Here is a 21,958-nt window from a genome sequence, read left to right on the forward strand (position 1 = left end):
GTTTTCCCATGATATTCTTAGTCTCAGACCCTTTCCCCACCTTTGAGTTTACTGTAATGTTCACCTTACTTTGTGATTCAGGATTCCAGAAGAATCATCTCAGGAAGGACCTGAACATGTATCTCCTTTGGTTAAGCTCCAGGTGTAAGATAAAGGTGACTTAGCTCACTCAACAACAGGGTTAGGATATGATCTTGATGGAAAGACACATTCAAAACATGTTTTCCTTTTAAGAGGAGTAAAGTATTAAAAAAACAAAGGCAGTTTTACTAATGTAAACTTTACAAACAACTCAAGTGACAAGAACCCTAAAAAAATAGTATTTCTGCTGTTGTTCCTTTGAGAGGAGGCAAATGATCATCAAATAGCTAAACAAATACAGGTTATGTGCAGTTTCCTATGCCTTTCTACATCTCTAACTTTGGGCAGTGATTACTAAAGTTCATCAACCAAACAAGAAGTGAAGCAAACAAAAATGAGCTTTCCACTCAGTTCAGTTTCCTAATAAGCTTGATTTACCAGAATAGCTCCCAAAATCTTTATGGTTAATTTACATTTCAGTTCGCCTTTAAATAGCAGGCAAAAGGAGATGTCTAAAAGAAAACACTATCCTCTACCCATCTGTATGATTCCACTTTTCTTAAGGCTTAAGTACTTTCTACCTTCCTCAGCAAAATGAATAGAATGATCCTCCTAGTAAATCAGCACTATCAGTGCCCAAGTTTACCATGACAGAGGAAAGTAAGTGACCTGTCTAGAAAGAGTGCTACAAATATGTCAGATTGGGGCTGGGATGAATGCAGGAATATTTGGCAGACTGTACTATACTCCTATGAGCATTCTGAAGTTACAAGGGGCAGTCATTGATGACTCATTTATTCATTAAACAACCATCATAAAGGGATTATGATAACTTGCATTGAAAATCAAAAAGAGCTTTGTAAATGTAAGATGGTGGTGGTGGTACTTATTCATGTAAAATGACATAACATTCGTAATGTGCCATTACAAAGTGTGGTATATAATAGACAATAATTCTTACTGCTTATCCTGACTATAAATTACTTATGGATATTTCATCTGTGTAACTATAACCTCTGAGATGTCAACCTCTACTCCAGGGAAATTAATTAAACATTATATCCAAAAGTACTATTCTGAGACATGGCTAAGTCATCCTCAAATGACTGACTTGACTTATTACTTACTTGACCTGCTTCTAAACTCCTGTCCTTGTTCCACAATCTAGAAATTTAAACGCCTTGTTTAGCCCAGGTGACTTTTGGAAGTTTTCCTCATGCATCTCTCTTCAGGGCCATAATTCCTACAAACAATGAAGACTGCCTTGTAGTCCTGAACCATTTAAGTGCTTTGGCCTGTGCTGTTTATCCCATTTTCCAAAGGCTGGTATTATATGCTGAGCCTGAGTTTTACCCTCTGCTAAGCTCTCTGTGTCCTTTTGCCCAGAATGCCGAGTCATGAAGGGAAATCCGTCAGCCACAGCTGGCCCAAAGGCATCTCCAACACCTCAGAAGAGTTCAGCCAAGAGCCCTGGCCCTATGCGCCGAAGTAAGTCTCCAGCTGATTCAGGTAACGACCAAGACGGTGAGTGCTCTTTTCTTAACTGTGCACGCTGACTTCATTTATGGAGGCCAATACCTTCTGCATGCAGAGAAATGAATTCCTCATGATCATCACTGTGTGTCCATGATTATCAATTTTTTAAGGGAAAAAAACTCTCAAACTTGGTTGGAGTCATGGAGGCACAGTCACAAACCCTCATTCCACTCATAATGGACACAGACCAGAAATCTGGCCTTTTGGCTATTCTTGCTATAATGCTTATTGTTATGGTTATCATTATTGTCATCATCTTCAATATCATCCAGCCAAAACATATTCAATGAAATAATCAAGGCAAACATAAATCTGGAATTAAAAATCAGAATCAAGGACAAAAGCCTAAAAATCGACACCCAAAAGTATCAACTTAGCTGATGCACTTGCACTTCAAACTTGACTCTGAACATCAAATTAGATATCATAAAATAAAAAGAGAGACCAGTACACAATACATATTTATATTTTTTTAAAAAAAAAGGAAGACGAGATTGCACGACTCTCACAATAGGAAAAGACAACACAGGGTTCTGAAAACATGCAAAGAGATTTGTCATAAAGCATTTTATTTAGTGGATTGTGAGTAATCTGAAAATTGTGGTGTTTGGATCACTGCCAACTAGTGAGCTGTTTGTTATCAGTCAGTCTGTGATGAGATTAGGTGCTTGTGCCAAATGTAAATTAACTATGCCACTAAGCAAACCATTTAGATCAGCTGACTTTTTTTCTCCAGAGCATTATTTCATTGAGAAAGGCAGCAGTGTGCTGATTTACATTCTGGCAGAAACTCTTAAACTTGTCTTAGAGTGGCACTGATCTAAAAGGAAATGTCTTCCATTCTTTTATAACAGATGCTATTAAAACTAAAAAGCTACAGAAGTCCAAGCTGAGAATACAGTAGACTTGCATCCAGACAATTTGATGTCTTCACACTAAGACTTACACATTTGTCCTCCCAAGGCTCAGACAGGACTCATCATGAGAATCCTTCAATCCTGAAAGACTTGGGGAACCACAAGGGCCCTTTGTTTATATGTTTATTTGGTACCCAGCATTGAAACCAGAGGCACTTAACCACTGGGCCACATCCCAGATATATAAATTCAGAGATAGTGCCTCACTAAGTTCCTGAGGCTGGCTTTGAGCTTGTGATCCTCCTGCCTCAGTCTCCCAAGCCACTGGGATTACATGCATGCGCCACTGCACCTTTAATTTGGGGCAGCTTGAGTAGCCTCTTGGCTTGGAAATACCTTTTCCTGGAAAAATAGCCTGTCCTGCCTACACCACACTGCTACGAGTATGTACATGACCAGCCATCTCTTGGTTCTCAAGCAACAGAAACTAAAGTATAAAAGGTCATCCCAGGCTTTTCATACCTCAATGTCTTTGCACACTGTTCCCCCACACCTGGAATACTATCTTTCCAACTCAGCACTCTTCAATTGAAAATTCCTATTCATCCTTCATGATCTCATATAGAAATCATTTTTCCATTGTCATGCAATATCATTGCATGTCGTTTATATTTCTGGGGTAATATTCAGCAGCCTGTGTTGTAAAGTATGTGTTTGTCTACTTCCCTAACTATTGAACCCCTCAAGAGCAAGGTGTCACATTCATTTTTGTCTCCTCAGTGCGAAACAAAGTGTATGCTCCCTAGTAAATGCTCAAATCATGTCATTGAGTGAATATATGCACAAAATGACCTATTTCACCCAGCATAGTAAGACTTTAGGTAATTTTGGCCTGGGGTTGTGGCTCAGCAGTACACCACTTGCCTCACATATGTAAGACCATGGGTTCAATCCTCAGTACCACATAAAAATAAATAAACAAAATAAAGACATTGTGTCCATGTATAGCTAAAAAATATTTTAAAAAAGAATTTAGATAAGTTTTCCTGAAGGAATAAAAATAGGTGTGTCTTGATGACATCTTGTTCAAGTGTACAAAAGGGCACATGAATTTATCTAAGCACATTCATATTGCTGAAACTATTAAGCCTCAGGTTTTAACACTTGGATGGGGAATAAAATTATTTGGACAATTTCTAAGCAGAGACTTGAAAAAAAATTTCAAAAGAACTTTAAAACATTTGGTCAAGATTTATAAAATCTAGCAATAATTGCTTACCTAATCATTTTTCAGAAATAGCACTAGCTAGTTCTAGGGATTTCTAACTGTACTTATATCTTGCCGTGAAACAAATTATCCCAAGACTTAGTGGCTTAAAATAAGCTTTTATTATCTCACAATTTCTGTGGGTTAGAAATTCTGGAGTGGCTTAGCTGGGTGGTTCTGGCTGAGGGTCTCTCATATTGTTGTGGCTAGGCTATTGGGAGGGGCTGTGATCATCTGAAGGCTCCACTGGGCTGTAGGATCCACTTTCAAAATGGCTTTTGGCAGGATCTCCCACTCAAGTGAAAGATTCAAAAGAATGAAAAAAGAAGATGTAGTGTCTTTTATTATCTAGTTTTCAAAGCCAACACTGTCACTTCTACTTTATTCTAATAATTAGAAGCAGTCACCAAGTTCAGTCTGTGTTTAAGGGGAAAAGAATTAGCATCCACCCTTTTGAGGGAGCTATTGCAGGATTTGTGAACCTGTTTTTTAAACTGCCACATAAACTATTAGTTAGAAATATTCAGGGTGCATAAGCTTGAATTTAAAAAGATTCTCTTTGTAGACTACATATAATTGGTTACCTAGTACACATGAACACAACCACCTGTAATTAAACTGTTTAAATGTGAAATCATTGATCTCCAGCATGCTACAGAACTTCCCTTCTACAAAATATGCCTCTCACTGACAGAGACAGAACAGGAATATATTAGGACTCAATAAATATTTGTCAAATTGAAGAGTTGTGGTAGATTCCAGTCCAGGCCCAGGCAGCCAAGATATGCTATTGCTCCTTCAGAACTCCCTTGCTAAAAAAAAAAGAAATGAGAATTTATTCACTCTCACCAGGCAAATAGAATAATAAATGTGTGTGGCAGGTATCCGATTTACAAACAACTTCTATTTCTTACCACCAAAGTAAAGTGGTGTTTTCGGTAGAGAGAATTGGAATCCTCATTGCAGATAGTTCATGGACATAAATGAAGCCAAACCCTAGTATAGAACAACTTTCATGACAGTTTCCAGAATATTTGAGCTCACCTTTTTTGATATGTCTAGAACCTCTGCATGATTACACCCCCAAAAGGTAAGAAAATCCATGTAAAATGATTATGCTCATTCCATAGCAGTTTGTTTAAAGCCAAGTCCCTCAGTGAATATTCCAGAGGGGCAAAGTTGATCTCAGACAAAACAGTATCATAGGAACATTCCAAGTGGGGAGGTCAAGTGGGGGATGGTGGTAGATAGGATATGGAAGAGGAGAGGGAGACATCTAAGAAGGCCCAACCACATCACTTCCTACTTTTGTGATCTTGGGCAAATTTCTTTTCTTCTCTGAGATTTGGTGGACTTATTGTCTTATTCCTTATTTGTAATAAGACAGGATTTGCATGTTTATAGTTGAGAATAGTTTTCCATTATTAATATCATTAGTTATTTACTTATTAATTTATTTTATTTGTTCTTATTAGTTATACATGATAGCAGAATCCATTTTGACACTTTGAAGGTAAATGAATGGAGCTGGAGTTATTTATATTTATAATTTATAGAATTATAAAATAGCACTCATGGGTTCAGAATCAGATAAAGAAAATAATAAAGTATAGACAATCTATAGTTTTCAGTTTGCGTAACTTTTTTCTAAAAGATATTATTTGAGATTTAAGAAGAAACAATCATTTCATAAAATGTTAAGAGTTTTCTGAGCTGTTAGCAAGGGACATATGAAGGTCAATATACATTTAACCAAAGAGTAAGTGGTGTTGGGTGAAACTGAAAGTCTTTGTTCTTTTCTAGGACATAGTAGGTAGTACCATCGTGTTTCCAACTTGTATTGGTCTATCTTGGATCTGGAACTCATGGATAGATTCACATACCTTCATTCCAACTGAAAAACTAAAGATTGTAGGAGATAGGCCATTTCCATGGAATTTTAACTAACTTCCTTCAAAGGCAAAAGAAATCCAAAAATGTTTCTCTTTAGCAGGAATTCAAACCAAATGAAACATTAGCTCAGTTCAAGTTCAGATAAAGGAATGTTTTCATGTTCTAGTTCATTAGAAAATATATAGGTTTGATTCTGGTTTGAACAAATTTGCTAGGAGATTATATATATATATATATATATATATATATATATATATATATATATATATATATAGAGAGAGAGAGAGAGAGAGAGAGAGAGAGAGAGAGAGAGTCCAATTTATGGTTCAGTTAATATCTTTATTCAGTTTGACTTGAGATTTAGTAAATTGATGCTATTTGGCCTGTAATTTGCATCATAATTTCCTTCCTTAGTTCATAGTCTTTAAATTGTGTCTTTCCTATTCTACCCTATGAATAAATCAGAATCCTTCGACTTTAATCCCTTCAAGTTCAATCCCTACTCCTGCCAATATTGAGTTTGCCCTATAAATTTGAGTTAAGAAGGGATTTGGTTGTCCATATAATATTCCTGTAAGGAGATCATTCTCACTGAGCAGAGCTGATGGACTCTTGGAACCCAAGTCAGATTAGCCATATCTGTCTTTAAATAGGCCAGGGAACTGTAGTAAGCAGATAAAATCTGAACCCAGGATAGTCCAACGGGATACTTGAAGAAAATTTGTGTAGTGCCACATTTTGATTAACACAGGACTTGGCGTTAAGATAGGCAAAAAGCCTTGCTTCAGAACTGAAGGAAGACATTTCTAGTGTATGTCTCCATTTTCATTTTAGCCTTTAAAGTGTTAATTTTCCCTTCTGTAATTTTTCTACCAATTGAAGTGAATTGAATTAAAAGGACAAAATAGTTGCTGGGAAGGAATCTTTTTCTTTGTTTTTTTTTTTTTTTTTTTTTTTTTAAGGAACTCCCATGGAAGCTAATTACCTACCATGGTAGGCAGAGAGAATTGTAATGTGATAATTAGTTTGCTATTCTTCAACAGTAAGCCACTGTAACAACCCAGTGTTCTCTATCTCCCTTCCCCCAACTCATGTGCACCTATTTCTGCAAAATCAATCTTCTCTGTTCCTAAACTTCCAAGGAAGAGTGTCTTCTCTACCAAACTATACAGCCTTTAAAAGGGAAGGTCAAAGGACACAAAACAGTAGGGGGTCCATGAGAGAATTTATCCCAGGGTCCTTTTCTGAACCTGCACAGCGTGCTTTGGGTTGCCCAAGATGGAGACGTCTGGCTCTTCTGACTTCCCTGCATGTAACTGCCTAGATCAGCTCTGCTCAACAGAAATACAATGTTGAGCCACAAACGAAAGCCACATATATAATTTAAAATTTTCCAGTAGCCACATTTCTAAAAGTTAAAAGGAAAAGACTAAATTTTGATGTAGCAATACCTTCAAAATATTATAATTTCAACATGTAATCAACGAAGAAGTTATTGAGATATTTACATTCTTTGAAATTCACATGTAGTTTTCACTTAATACCATGTCTTAATTCTGACTAGCTACATTTTGGTGGGAGGAACTGGGGATTGAACTCAGGGGCACTCAACCACTGAGCCACATCCCAGGCCTTTTTTGTATTTTATTTAGAGATAGGGTCTTATTGAGTTGCTTAGGGCCTTACAATTGCTGAGGCTGGCTTTGAACTCACAATCCTCCTGCCTCAGCCTTCCAAGCCGCTGGGATTACAGGCCTGTGCCACTATGCCCAGCCTGACCAGCCATATTTCTAATGTTGAACAGTAATATATGACCAGTGGCTATTAAACTAAAAAGTATAATACCTTTCTTTTCTTGCTAATAAAGGTTCAAGATAACAATCCTTAGCATGAATTAAGTGTTGTGCACTTTGCAGAGCATTTCCTGGACCATAGCTATCCCTCATAATAGCACCATGAATTAGTTTGGAGCAGCATAATTATCCAAGTTTGCTTCTAAAAAATCAGGGAACTCAAGAGCCAGAACTCAGCTCGTCTCACTTCCTGGCAGGCATTTTTGCACTACCTGCCTGGCATAAGGGAGGGTGTGGGAGATCCAGTGTGGTGAATGCAAAGGTCTGTTTTGAATGGTCTTTGCTTCTAAGCTTCCTTCTTCCTTCCTCCATCTTCAGGTCAGAGATTTGGGATGGTGTGGTGTCTGTGTCATTCTCTTTGTGCTGCATTGAACCCAGCACCAGAAATAATTAAGTGCCTTTGTTTGGAGTGCTCTGGCGTAGACATTCCATCAACTCTCAACTGTCACTCCAAGGGGAAGTGGTGCCCTTGGCAGAGCTATGGGAAAATAAAAACTTCCTTATCACCCTCATCCATTTGATTCTTTCTAAACCTGCAGCTCTTGTCAGGTTTAACTGCAAGAGCTTCCCCAGATGGAAGACAATTTTTCTATCACTATTGCAGAGCCCCTTATGAAATGGTTGGAGCAAGCAGCATAATAGAGGCCACTGAGGACCCTGTAGTGTATGAATATAGTGTACCTCCCTACAACAGGAGTCTTAACAGCCTGCCTTGCCTGGGACTTATGTTTAAATACAGTTGAATCTCCAAAGTTTGGCTGGAGTATCTAGAAATTCTAGGTGCTATGAGGAAAAACAGTAAGACAAATATTTGTCACTAAGAAGATTGGTGTTTTTTTTTTTTCAGGAACCAGTGTATATGTAAATTTCAAACTTTTTTTATTTCAAAATACTTATATAGTTCTTATTAGTAGTATAGTCTTGCAGACTAATTTAGTCTTTACAGCAACTTTATAAGGCAGGTGCTATTATCCCCATTTTGCAGATGAAGAAACTGAGGCACACAAAAGTTGAGTGATCTGCTCCAGGTCACACAGACTTGCTCCATCAGAAACTTCTGAACAGAACCACCTTCAACAGTAAATAAGCATTGACAGCATTGTCAAGCTAAAGAAAACAACTCTGGCAATTCTAGCCTCCTTACAGATGTGCTTTTCTTAAAGGAAAACCATCTGTATTAAAATATTGCAGGATTGGATACATAAATTTGTTCTACAGTAGGGAATAATCTTACTTTTTCCCCTTATTTAAGATTCATAAGTGTATGCTATATAAGACTCTGTAGGATATAGATTTAAAATTCAAATTTCATCTTCTGAGCTACAGTATCTCACAGCCTGTGATGGAATTTGGCCTGAGAAACAACCCAATGACCAAAGCATTGAGGAATTGTTTCTGGGCCCTCAGTTCTTGCTTTCCTAACGAATGGGTCTGTGGAAAGAGACAAAAGCTTTTCTACTGAGCAGAAATAATTAGTCAAAGCAATCTAGATACCCTACCCAAACACTCTTTGGAATGGATGTGTGAAAACCACAGGGTCTGTCTTTTGGCTTTATTCTGATGTAAGTTGAAACCACCTTGGTTTCACTTGGATGGTCTTCCAGAAAAACTTCTTGTATGTGTAAAGAGGAAACCAGGGTATCTTTGGACTAGAATAAAGAAAAGATTAAAGTGTCTCCATATGAAAAAATGAGGAAGTGAGTGACATAGGAGTTAGAGAACACATGACAGATAATGAAATCACTAAAAGATCACAGTGGCTGATATATGATATGCTAACCCTAAGGGAATTTTGAAATGGATTCTGTGAGCAAATTCTGGAAGCCATCATCCATGGAATAGAGACAGTTTATACCAGTTAAACAAATCATACCTTCTCTGAACCTCTATCTTTGTTGTTTAAAAGAAGACTAGTCATTTCTGGTCATCATGTTTTAGGATTATCAGGAGAATTATGTGAGTTCTGGTATTGTAAATGATTTGTAAATGTAGAAATACAATTATTAAGGAGGATCTGAAATTATTATCATGACTTTTTTGTTAGACTGGGGTTATTTTCAGGGAACAGTATTTCAGAAGAGACATCAAATCAAAAACAAAGACTTGATTTTGAGTTGGGCTGAAGTATTGGGATTAGGATGAGAAGGTCAGGGCTAATTGAATGAGCATTTAATCAGTTTCGTCTCCATCAGATGTTGGAAGAAAAGCAGATGCCAAATTGACCCTTCTTTTTCTGTTCCATTCTGGTCAAGAAAATTTGAACCCAGAGTGTTAATGACATGTCTAAATTACTTCCCAGACAGCTCTTCAGTCACTAATTCCTGAGGCAACTTACACCCAACTTCTATTTTTTTCAGGATCAGTCTAGCTTCCAGGCAAAGGAATCCACAGTCTGAGAGCTCAGCATCAACTCAGCCTGACTGGTGATTCCATACATTCTGTCCTTGACAATCTATACCAGAAACTGGACTCTTTCATTGGTTTTTGGAAACTAGCCCCTTGCTACCACCACCAGCATTTTATTCCTCACTCTCAGGAGACCATTTTCCCACATATATTTTCAATCCCTCTAAATCTAGATAATCAGCCTACTTGCCCTAACAGCCATCCTGTTGAGGCTTGTCCCTTTCCATTCTGACAGGAAAGTCTGACAGAGCCAAGGAGCTAAAGATAAGTATAAGGGCAAGGACAGGAATAATCATTGAGAAAAGTCAGTGTGCCAAGACTGCACAGGGCCAGGCTTGGCAATTGTACGGCATAGCTGAAGGGCACCAACTAAGGGAGGAGACAGGGCACAAATACCATCTTCCCAGAGCACTCTGTGGCATAAGGGTAGTTACATGGCATGCTGGCTTGTCTGCCTTCTATTGTTTCATGACATTGTTTATGCACCCAGCCAAATTGGTGAATGAAAAAGAGCTCTTGCTAACCACTTTCAAATTTAAATCTGATCAAATAGGATAGAAGTCTTAAAGATGGGTATCAGCTCTGGTGTCTGCTTTTAACTGTTTATTCCTTTCTCTTTTCTCTGCCAACACTATATAGCAAAAGCTGGGGGAGGGGAGGAAGAATATATGAAAGCTTCAGGGTTTGGAAAAGACCTAAGTTTGAATCCTGACTTTGCTTCCTGTAACTGGAGTGTGTGTGTGTGTGTGTGTGTGTGTGTGTATGTGTGTGTGTGTGTGTGAGAGAGAGAGAGAGAGAGAGAGAGAGAGAGAGAAAGAGAGAGAGAAGAGAGCACATACCTGACTTACCATAGACACTCAACAAATAATAATTATCCTTTATTTGTTGAAAAGGTTTGAAATGTTTTTGACATACCTTGTTGCAAAGGGGGAAATGAACTGTATAAAGAGAAGAAAGAAATGAGAGGATTTGGACTATATATAAATAAAAGGTGAGAATAGTGAGAGCTGTGGTTCTGAGGTAGAAAATGAAAGACACTAACTAGTCAAAGAGGGAGAAGACGCCCCCCATCCCAAGGCATTTTCAAACCACCAGAGAGCTAAGGATATTTAATAAAGAAGAATAAAGAAAAATGAAGATCAAACAATGGTGCCATTTCCATTCTCACTCAAAATGAAATGTGACAGCCTTTCTACAATGGGTTTACCAATCCAAGAGCACACAGAATTCATCAGATCCTATTTGCATTATTTCCTGCTGCTTCTTTTAGTTGACATTTATATGAATCGACTTCAGAATCCATATCAAATGGCACTTTTCCAGATTTTTCCCCATAGAATCCAAATGCAAAAATGTGTATATGAATATATTTTTACCTACGCTCTAAATGAAGGAGCTCTTTTAGCTTGTAAGGAACCTACTTTTGCCTGTGCATGTCTATGTTTTCTCATTTCTCTATGTCTATCTTTGGATTCCATTCCATCAGGGAACTCTGGGAAAATATTGGGAAGTGTCTGCATTTTTTCAACAATGCAGTGCATGGCAGTTAAATTATTAAAAACTGATCTTCAAAATGCTTGTTGAATGCTGATGACAAAGTAAGATCCTTTATTTACAGCTAGCTTAAGATTGATTCTCTGGAGGTAGCAACCTGGAGAGCATATATAAACATTTACACATATGCAGATAATATGGAGAGGCATATATGGAACATGTATTTATATACTGCTTCTAAAGTTACTGGGTGAAAGAGTTTTAGAATATATTGAGAAAAAAATCTGGAACTTATGGAAAAACCTATATGTTAAGATCTGTAGCCAATAGAAACTAACTCACATGTAGACATGTTTGTGACTAACAATTTCTCTTATCTTGGCAAGGCCAATGGGTTCATTCTCAGTTAAGTGTGTAGATTTTTAAAAAGACAGTTTAATACTTGAGATATAATAGTCACCCTTTTGCATCGTGACTGACAAGTGCTGGGCAACTAGAATCTGCAAAGTATATAGTGACCTTGTAGAATAAAGCACCAGAACTTACCCAGGGATGCCCACATCTGAGAGACCTCAGGAGGCTGATACCAGGGCTCTTTTTGGAAACTTCAGGTGTCAGCTCACACAGGTCTCTAAGATTGTTCCTTATCCTGAATGCTAGGGACCAGGTCCTGATGGGAAAGCCCTCAGGCACTGTAGGCGGTCCATTAACTCTTTCATTAATTAACTCCCTCATTTCTTAAAAAGAGCAGCTGACTGCTTCAAGCAGTTGTGACTCCTCAGACTCTTGCCTTTCCTACAGTGGAGCCTTTGTTTGCCAGAAAGCCAGATGCTTTGGCAGTCTGGCACCCACATTCTCTGTGCTGCCTGGTGCAGGTCATGTTCTTTGGGTGGCTTACATGATATATACATAGCACTCTAAGCTTATCTGGCCTCTAGGTCCCTCTGTATTGCTGAGTCCCTTCTTTCTCTCCTCATTGCCTTGGTTATCACCATTATCATTATCACCTAAGCAACATCTCTGTTTCTTTTACCCTTAACCCAGCCCACTCCAAACCAGTATTACCATGGCAGCTGAAGTGATAGTTCTGAAATTCAGATCACTTTCAACTTAAAATCTTTTTGTGACTTTTTTCAGAAATCAAACCCAAACTTAATAGGCCCCACAAAAGACTCTGAAGGTCTGGCTTTTATCTTCTATCTCCAGCATCATCTCCTTGAACTCCCTGCTGACATTATAAACTTGAGCCATTATAAGCTACTTGCACTGTGTAAGCACTATATTCTTTCACATTTTCATGACTTTGCCCATTGGTGCAATTCTAATGTATAGAATACCCCTTCTGTCCTCTTGGTGTAGCTGGTTCCCATTTATCTTTTAAAAAAAAACAGCTTTATTGAGGTAAATTCACATAACATATAATTCATTCATTTAAAATGTGCAATTCGATGGGTTTTAGTTCAGCCACAGAGTTGTGCAACGATTACCATGATTTAATGCCAGAATAACTTTGTCTCACCAAAAGAAACTTCCTATGAATTAGCAGCCACTTTCCATTTCCCTCCAACTTCTTTCCCCACCCAGCCCTAGCAACTGTTAATCTGCTGGCTCTCTGTATAGATTTGTCTATACCAGATTGTTCTTTAAAGATTTCTCAGGTGTTGCATCTCCCTCCCCGCCCCACCCTGGGCTTCAAAAATATCCTATGCATGGCTCTGTCTTCAATCTTACTCCATGGTGTCCTTACCTGCCTCCCCACAGGAAGTTTCTTATTCATCTCTGAAACCCTTTATCTTTATCTTTATCACTTTCTAGTACTTTGCCTGAATATCTAGTACTTTGCCTGACTCATGAGCAGTACTCTATAACTATTGGCTAAACAAATGAATGATGAGGAGGGAAGCCTCTCAAAAACCAGACAGTGGTGGGAGATTGTGTGCTTATTTTCCAACTCATTTGCACTTGGATAAATTCAGCAACCACCACACTATATATTTTCCATCTCTACCATTGCTATGCATATTCCAGAACCTAGGGAAACATAACTATAAATAGTGTAGAAGTATATCTTCAGAAAATATTCATGATAACACAGTTTAAACTTTATCTGTTGGACTAACAGTGGCATTCTCAGGTCATCTTTCTACTTGCTCAATTTTCTGTTTATTCTTTCTCTCTCTTTCAATACTTTCTCTCTCCTTCACTCTCTAAATTTGCTTTTTTTGAAAAAAAAATTTTTAGTTGTCGATGGACCTTTATTTTATTTGCTTATTTATATGTGATGCTGGGAATTGAACCCAGTGCCTCACACATATGAGACAAGAGCTCTACCACTGCGCTAAACTCCAGCCCCTGCTTTTTTTTTTAAAAAACACATTTCAGAATATCTCTGTTTAACAATGTAGTCCCTAAAATTAAAAAAAAATCACTTCAGTATGAGATGTCTGAACATGAATCCACTTTGAAAACTGTTTAATTTTTCCATTTCAATGCAACACATTTCTTTTTCACAATTGGATATTAAAAAAACTCATTAGCAAGGGAATAAAAAGCAATTTCAAAGAAAAATGGAATATAAAGATGTTCAAAACTAAATCAGCATTTTATTGACTAGAGACAAATGAGGATATATGCTGACTCTGGCCACAGTTGTCTACCTTTGTCTCTATGCCTTTCTCCCAGTTCTCATTCTTCTCTTAACCAATATTTTTCAACCCTTCCTCTCCCCTATTCCCAGCTCCTCCCTGCCTCTCTAATTCTCTCCCCTGCCCCATTTTTCTGTTTGGGCCCTTCTTTATGTTTCAATTTCTTTTTCTCCTCTACTTTCCCTTTCATTCTTCTTCCTGATTAGCCTACTTTCTCTTTCTTTCCTTACAATCCTTTTTTTTCCACCTAGAATGAGGTAGCAAAGGCAGGCGGAGGTGAACAGGAAAAGAGAGGGAAACAGATCTACATCGGTATTGTCCCACTCCTACTCCATCATCTGCCACCAAAGTAGATGCACCCTGGTCTGAAACACTTATATTTCTTGCCTTTTATGTAAGGCACATAACCTCTCTGTGCCTCACTTTTCTCCTCTCTAAAATTAAAGTAAACTAATACTTGTCCAGACTACCTCCCAGAGATGTTAGGGTCAGACCTGGGAATGAATATGAAAAGGTTTGAAAAGAAACAGGCCCCTGTGATTGGGAAGCACTCAGGGAGGGCTCTGGTGGGAAGGGTGGGAGGATGTCTGCCTTGCACTGCATAGGGACCTAATTAACTGAGGATTGCAGTTCTTGTCCTTTTCAGGAATGTGTTTCTTTTCACCTTTGTTCTGCTCATCAAATCACTTGGTTGTCTGTGTGCCTTGTTTGAATGTTCTTAGTGTCTTCAGCTCCTTTGTATGCTGTTGATTTTTATCCCTTCCTTTTCTCTTGCCTTGGGCTAGCAAACGGAACCTCCAGCAGCCAGCTCTCTACCCCCAAGTCTAAGCAGTCTCCCATCTCTACGCCTACCAGTCCTGGCAGCCTCCGGAAGCACAAGGTATTATGTCTCTTATACCTTACTAAACTCCTTTGCACTCAGTTTCTTGAATGGCAGGGTGGAAGTTTTCTCTTCTATTCTACTTCAATGGCATATTAAAGCCAGAATTTCCCTTCATCTGGCTCTGCTAGCTTGATGTCCTGAGAATCCCAACAGGGATCAAGCTTCTTGTCACTTTTATTTATTCCTCAGACACTTGCTTTTTTTTAGATTTCCAGTTACATCTATATCTTTTCCAAAAGGAAGAAGTACAAAGATCCCATGTACCTCCTTCTGAGGTAATAGTGTAACCAAACAATGTCTTGGGGGATGGATTGAACATTTGCCTCCCCAGTTCAGAAACATAGTAAATTGATACCCTTTGAGGGCAACACCAGGTACCAGTCAAGGGAAGTAACATAAAGATAGAAGTCAAGAAACACTTGCACCAAGTTACTCCCTTTAGATTTGCTGGACATCTATGAGTAGACTCTTGTTTTACTCTGTTTATTGTGTGGCAGATTCTGGTGCAGTGTTTTGAGAAAAGACACAAACATATTGCAGTGGCTTTGGCACCATTTGCACCTCTTTAGCTATCCCAAATAAATATATCATTAAGATAATAGAAGTGTAGGGGCTAGGGGACTAGCATGGAACCTTCAAGGACCTGGGTTCCATAACCAGAACCACAAGTAATAATAGAAGTACATAAATTTCCTAGCTGTACTTTCCAAGCAGATTGCTGCCCAGAAATCTCTCCTGTATAAAATATGCAAGGTGGCCACTGCCTTAAATTTCTTATACCTGAAGAATATGTACATGGTTTCACCTCTGATGACTACACTATGAAGCAGGTTCCTCTAAAATTCTCTTGTTTTCTTCTGATTCACAAGACTTGATGTGAGATTAAGAGAGGGGAAAAAAAGGCTAACTCCATCACAGACCCATAAATGGTGACAGGTGGTGGAAGACCCCTCAGATGGAGATGAATTCATTTCATTTGATTCTTTCACTAACTTATGAGGTTGCCATTTTACAGATGAGAAAATTGAGACCTAAATGGCTAAGTTACTTACCAGGAAAACATAATTAGCTATGGGACTGGTACTGAGGTCACTACCAGTGTAATGCTAGAGTCAGTTCACACTAGCTTTTGAGAGCTGATTGTGTATATCACTTCCTGTGTTCAGTAACATCATGTTGGTAACTTGAACTTGGCCACAGTGGGAATATTTACACCATGAAAATCAGTTATTTCTTTTCCCCATAGAAAGTCAGTTGTTAAACATTGAACAGCATGCTACCGCCTGACATCCATTTTCATTTTATTTTTTCTACATCAGACTTTTAATTTGTCTACATCAGACAGCTGTTGCCTGTCCTATCATTCCTAATGTCCATTCCATTCCCTTAATTACCCTTTAACTTCTGATATTGATCCTGACAAGGACCTTCTGATTATCCTGCTGAGCTATTTGGTTTCAGAATTTTCTGACCTGTCTCAGTAGACGTTTACTCAGAGACTGTGAGATGGATGAAAGTTACTTTTACAATTAGCTTTCAGTTATTCTTTGCTGAACACCAAAGCTTGTTAATATTCACATTCCAAGATGGGAGCAGCCTTTACTGTTGTTCTGCTGCCCATAATGAACCTCCTACGCTACGCTGCATTTTAGTATATCTTTGCCTTGTGCCTTTCTGCCCCTGCCTTCCTTCTGGGAAGTGTAATCATTACCTTCCCCAAAGTGCTAGAGGCAGCTTGGGTATTTGTTCTGCACACTTGAGTCGTTCAACTTTTCAACTGACATGTCTGGTTCATTTAGGCTGAAGACCCATCATCCATAAACCCATTGAGGTGAGTGTTGGTATTGTTAAACCGTTTCTCCTGGTTGGGCTTGCAGGAACTTGTGGCTTGCTTGTTTTTTTTTTTCAATATAAGTCTAAAAATGATTTTAATTATTGAAGGACTAGAACAAGCTCACAAGTGGCAGCATTACAGGGCCTCACTATTTTCTTCACTGTAGAATTTTCAGTGTATCATTTTATTTTTAAAATTATTCTTCCTTAAGACTGTTTAAAAAAACAAACAAGTAATAAATCATATAATTTTCTAGAATAAACTGTAAAATAAAATAAACACTTGAATTTTTATATAATGCACTATTTTAAACACTTGCTATTTTTATATCTTTTCAAACTTACAAAAAAAGGTTGAAGGACTGGGCTGGTGTTGTGGCTCAGTGGTAGAGCGCTTGCCTAGCATGCATGAGGCACTGGGTTTGATCCTCAGCACCACACAAAAATAAAATAAAGATGTTGTGTCCACCTAAAAACTAAAAAAAAATAAATATTAAAAAAGTTTTAAGACTAATAAATGCTTCTGTATTTCCTTTGTACAGATTCACCAGCTGTTTTTATTTTTCCCAAATTAATGAGGATCCCCTTTGGAGATAAAATCACCTTTTTGTGTGTTCTCTCTCCCTAACCTCACAGACATACCTATATGCATTTTACTATTTTTCTGAATCATTTGAGATTAAGTTGCAAACATCATGCTCCTTTACGCTGAATGCTAAAGTGTGTATTTTTTAAGAACAATAGTATTTTCTTTCATAACCACAATCAGGAAATTTAACACTGACATAATACAGTCTGTATTCAAACTTTGTCAATTCTCAGTAATCTTCTTTTTCTGGTTCAGCATCTAGGATAGAACACATTGCATTCAATTACACTATCCTTGTGGTCTTCTTTAATTTGGAAAAGTTCCTGAGACTTAATCTTTTGGTACAGTATGTTATAGAAAGGAAGAGAATAGGTCAGTTACTTGGTAGAATGTCCTTCAATTTGGATTTGTCTGCTATTTCCTTGTGATTACATTCAGATTGTGCATTTGGAGCCAGGCTATCATAAGAATGATGTTGCATCCCCCTCAGTGCATCCTATTGAGGGGCAATAAGCCTCATGCTTACACCAGTAATGAAGCTTGAAATTATTTTTCTGTGTAAGCTAAAATGTGTCTTGTGACCTTGACTCAATCCCCATGGGTCTCAGGTCCCAGCTTCATACCCCTCCTTTCACACAGGTACCTGAGCCTTAGAACTATCAATATCCCAGGGCAGTGGGCCTGAGCATATCTCATCTGAACTTCTATCCAAGTGAACCTGAAAGGTGTGAGTCATGGTGGAGACAGGAAGCAGGTGGCTGAGGCCGTGACTTTCCTCCTGCACAATTGGAAACAAACTTGAAGTCCCAGAATCCCTTTGGTAACTTTTGATGGCTGTGATGGGGCCCTAAGCTGTAATCAGCCTTTTGGCTTCTCCTCTTAAGCAGCTCATGGAGAATCCTTAATGCAGCTGCAATGGGGTTAGCCAAAGTCCGCATACTCAAATGCTACAATATGGACACAAAGTAAATCTTCGGGTACTTAATGAGAACAACATTTTACATTTCTATAAAGGTTCAGCCTTTTCCATAGTCATTTCTCCTTTTCCCTTGTTATATTCCTGTGGAAGAGATAGAGCAGATAGTATTCCCATTTTGTAGATGAGAACGAAGAGGTGCAGAGATTAAAAACAGCTTCAGTACAATTCAACAAAAGAATTATTGAGGATCTCCTTTGGAGATAGTACCACCTTCAAGATCTTAAAAAATTAAAAACAGGGAAACTCGTTCAATTAAAAGTTTTCCCAGATTAATAATTGCACCCATGGCTTTAAACTTGGAGGCATTTTATCTGCAAAGTATCTAAACATAACATATTATCTGAATATATAACTAACATTATTTAAATATACATTTTCCTTTATGTTTCCAAAAATTCTTTCTTCTTTCTAGAAGTGGCCAGGGAGATAGCTGGATGAATAAAACAGAGTCCTGACCCCTAAATCACAAGGGCAAAAAATCTAATATGCGTGGCTGTGCATAGTGTAATGGAGACTAAGAAAAGGACTGCAAGAAGACAAAATAGGGTGGGAAAGACATCAGACTGGGGGAGGGTGGGAGATGGGGAAAGCTTTTCAAAGAAGTGACGTTTAAGTGGGGCCTTGAAGACTGGGTAAGCTTTTGATGGCTGGTAAAGAGAACAGGCATTTCAGCTTTAAAAAAATAAAAACCCAGCAAGAACAAAGTCACGCCACCATAAAAGTGCAGCATTCATTTTGAGAAATAGCAAACTCAAACTAGAAGCCAGTTTTTTCAAAACTCTTTCTTGATTTCCTTTGGACTATAAGCTCCTTGGACCAGAGACCAATTTTTTTTTTTTCCCTAACGCAAGAGTATCTCCAGCACAGCTGTATTTGTTACAAACATTTTGTTCTGTAGGGCTCCAAGGGACTAAGCAAATGAATTTCAGGTGCAAATTATTTGTATTGTTAAGCAATATGTGTGTTTCTGTATTTCTACATATCAATCAACAAAACCAGAATGTTAAGATAATTCTTTTTCCTGAACAGTGTTCTACCCACACAAGAAAACACATTTTGAATGTGAAATAAATTGATGAAGGTACAGAGGTTCAGAAGTTCATGCCTAGCTCTGGTCTTGTGAATTCTCTTCTTAGCCTTTACCTCTAACCCATTCTAAGTCACAGCAGCTCCAAGTGAGTCACCTCACAATTCTACCCTATGCCTTCACCCATTGTTCCAATACAACTTCACTAAAGTATCTGTTACTTGAAAATTAAGAGCAGAGATAAACGGTAAAGCCCAGTGAGTTAGTATGATAAGACTGAAAGTGACCTTCATATTTTTAAGAGCACTTTTGTACTGCCTGAGAAATATCCAGGGAGTTTGTTAACTTGGCAGTATCCATCTCATTCTTGTGATTTAGTGCAACTAAAGAAAAAAATGTAATTATTATATTTTATAGAATTTTAGCACCAAAAGGAACATTAAAGGTCTTATAGTTTATAAGTTCCTCAATTTTCAGATGTAGAAAGCAAAGGCCTGGAAGAGGAAGTTAAATAGCAGAGTTGGGCCTAAAATTTGAGTCCCATGACTCTTAATCCTGTGCTTTTTCTACTACAGCAAAATTTCATTATATGCAAATTTATTTTATGAAATTCATCAGTAGCCACAATAGAGTGATAGAAAAAGCGACTACAAAACTCTCTCTTACATTTATACACATCATTACATCCTGAGTATTACTATATTAATTATACAACTATACATACTGTGTATGGTTGTGTTCTCAGAAATCACATGAGCAGCATTCTACTGTTAATGTCAGGGATTTTTTAAAGTATATTTTAAAATAACATCTCATTCACACATAATTCACATACTATAAAAACCACCATTTTAAATTATACATTTTAGCAGGTTTTAGTATAGTAACAAAATTGTTCAACATTTACTGTTTCCTAATTTTAGAATATCTTTATCACTTTTAAAAGAAACCCCATGCCCATTAGTAGTCACAGCTCCTTCCCCTGGCAACCACTGTATCAATGGGTTAGCACATTTAGAACATTTCATATAAATCTCCCTCTGAGAACTGCTTTAACTGCATCCCATAAGTTTTTACATGTTGTAACTTCATTTTTCTTTATCTTAAAGTATTTTCTAACCTTCCTAATTCTTTAATCACTGATTAGTCAGCAGTGGGTTAATTTCCACATATTTGTGAATTTCTCAGATGTCTATTATAACTTTCTATTTTAATTACCGTAGTTAAACAATATACTTTTTTATGATTTTGACCCTTTTAAATTTATTGAGACTCATTTTGTGGCTTAGCATATGATCCATCCTGGAGAATGTTCCATGGGCAATTGAGAATAATATGTATTCTGCTGTCCTCCAGTATTCCATAGATGTTTGTTTGCTTATAGTATTGTTCAAGTACTCTATTTACTTCTTGGTGTTCTGCCTAGTTGTTCTATTCATTATTGAAGGTGGGAGTATTAAAATTTTCAGCTAAAATAGTTGAATTGTTAGTATCTGCTTTTGATTCCATCAGGTTTTGCTTCATGTACTTTGGGGCTCTATTGTTAAGGCGCATATACATTTATTACTTTGTTTTCTGGAGTCATTGACCCTTTTAAAATTTATTTTTAGTTGGGTATGGACACAATACCTTTATTTATTTATTTGTATGTGGTGCTGAGGATCCAACCCAGTGCCTCACACCTGCAAGGCAAGCACTCTACCACTAAGCTACAATCCTAGCCCCTCATTGGCCCTTTTATCATTATAAAAAATTCTTTATCTCCAGTAACAATTTTTTTTTGTCTTAAAGTCAGTTGTTTTCCAATATTAGTGTAGTTATTCTAGTTCTCTTTTAATTATTGATTTCATGATAGATATTTTCCCATCATTTTACTTTCAACATATTTATGTTTTTCAATCTAAATTGTTTCCATTAGCATAAGGCTGGATACTATTTTTTAAGTCCATTCTTCCAATCATTGTGACTGAAATTAAATTTGAGTGTTTAATCTTCTAGTGCTTAATGTAATTACTGGTAAAGTAGAAATTACATCTGTTATTTTGATATTTTCTATATGTCTTCTGTCTTTTTGTTTCTTTATTACTCAATTCTTGCCCTTTTTTGTTGAATATGTATTGTCTAGTGTACCATTTAACTCCAGTGTTGATTTTTTTAAACTGATTTTATTTTGAGCTATTTTCTCAGTGTTGCCCTAAGGATTATAATTAATATTTTACTACAATCTACTTTAGATTAATAGCAACTTGATTTAAATCATACATAAAATTTTTGCTACAGTGTTCCTGTTTCTTCCCTCTTCCTTTGTGCTGTTACAGACATACAAATTACATCTTTATGCCCAATAAGTCCATCAACACATTTTTATAATTACCACTTCATGCGGTTGTCTTTTGAAATAAGCCAGACACAGAAAGAAAAATATTACATGATCTCACTTATATGTGGAATCTAAAAAGAAAAGAAAAAAGGTCAAATATGCAGAAGTGGAGAATAAAACAGTGTGTTACCAGGGGAACTGCAGAGGAGGGGTGAAAAAAATGGGGAGATGTAGGTCAGAGGATACAAAGTAGCAGAAATTTAGAATGAACAAATATAGAAACCATATATACAAT

The 21,958-nt window shown here is 37.4% G+C and overlaps 1 protein-coding gene across 5 annotated transcripts in view; it reads left to right on the top strand.

The window, feature by feature from the left end:
• Positions 1-21,958, top strand: part of Dcx (doublecortin) — a 109,940-nt gene that overhangs the window by 72,455 nt on the left and 15,527 nt on the right. For 2 of the 5 annotated variants that reach the window (XM_021725244.3, XM_078034369.1), the window contains exons 5-6: positions 1,468-1,605; positions 14,818-14,912. In XM_021725244.3, coding sequence (XP_021580919.1) covers positions 1,468-1,605; positions 14,818-14,912 — 233 coding nt within the window. The remainder of the gene's footprint in view (positions 1-1,467; positions 1,606-14,817; positions 14,913-21,958) is intronic. The other 3 variants (XM_040284406.2, XM_078034371.1, XM_078034370.1) reach the window with 2 other exon arrangements.

The sequence above is a fragment of the Ictidomys tridecemlineatus genome, chromosome X (genome assembly GCF_052094955.1).
Source record: "Ictidomys tridecemlineatus isolate mIctTri1 chromosome X, mIctTri1.hap1, whole genome shotgun sequence".
NCBI classification, from domain to species: domain Eukaryota; kingdom Metazoa; phylum Chordata; class Mammalia; order Rodentia; family Sciuridae; genus Ictidomys; species Ictidomys tridecemlineatus.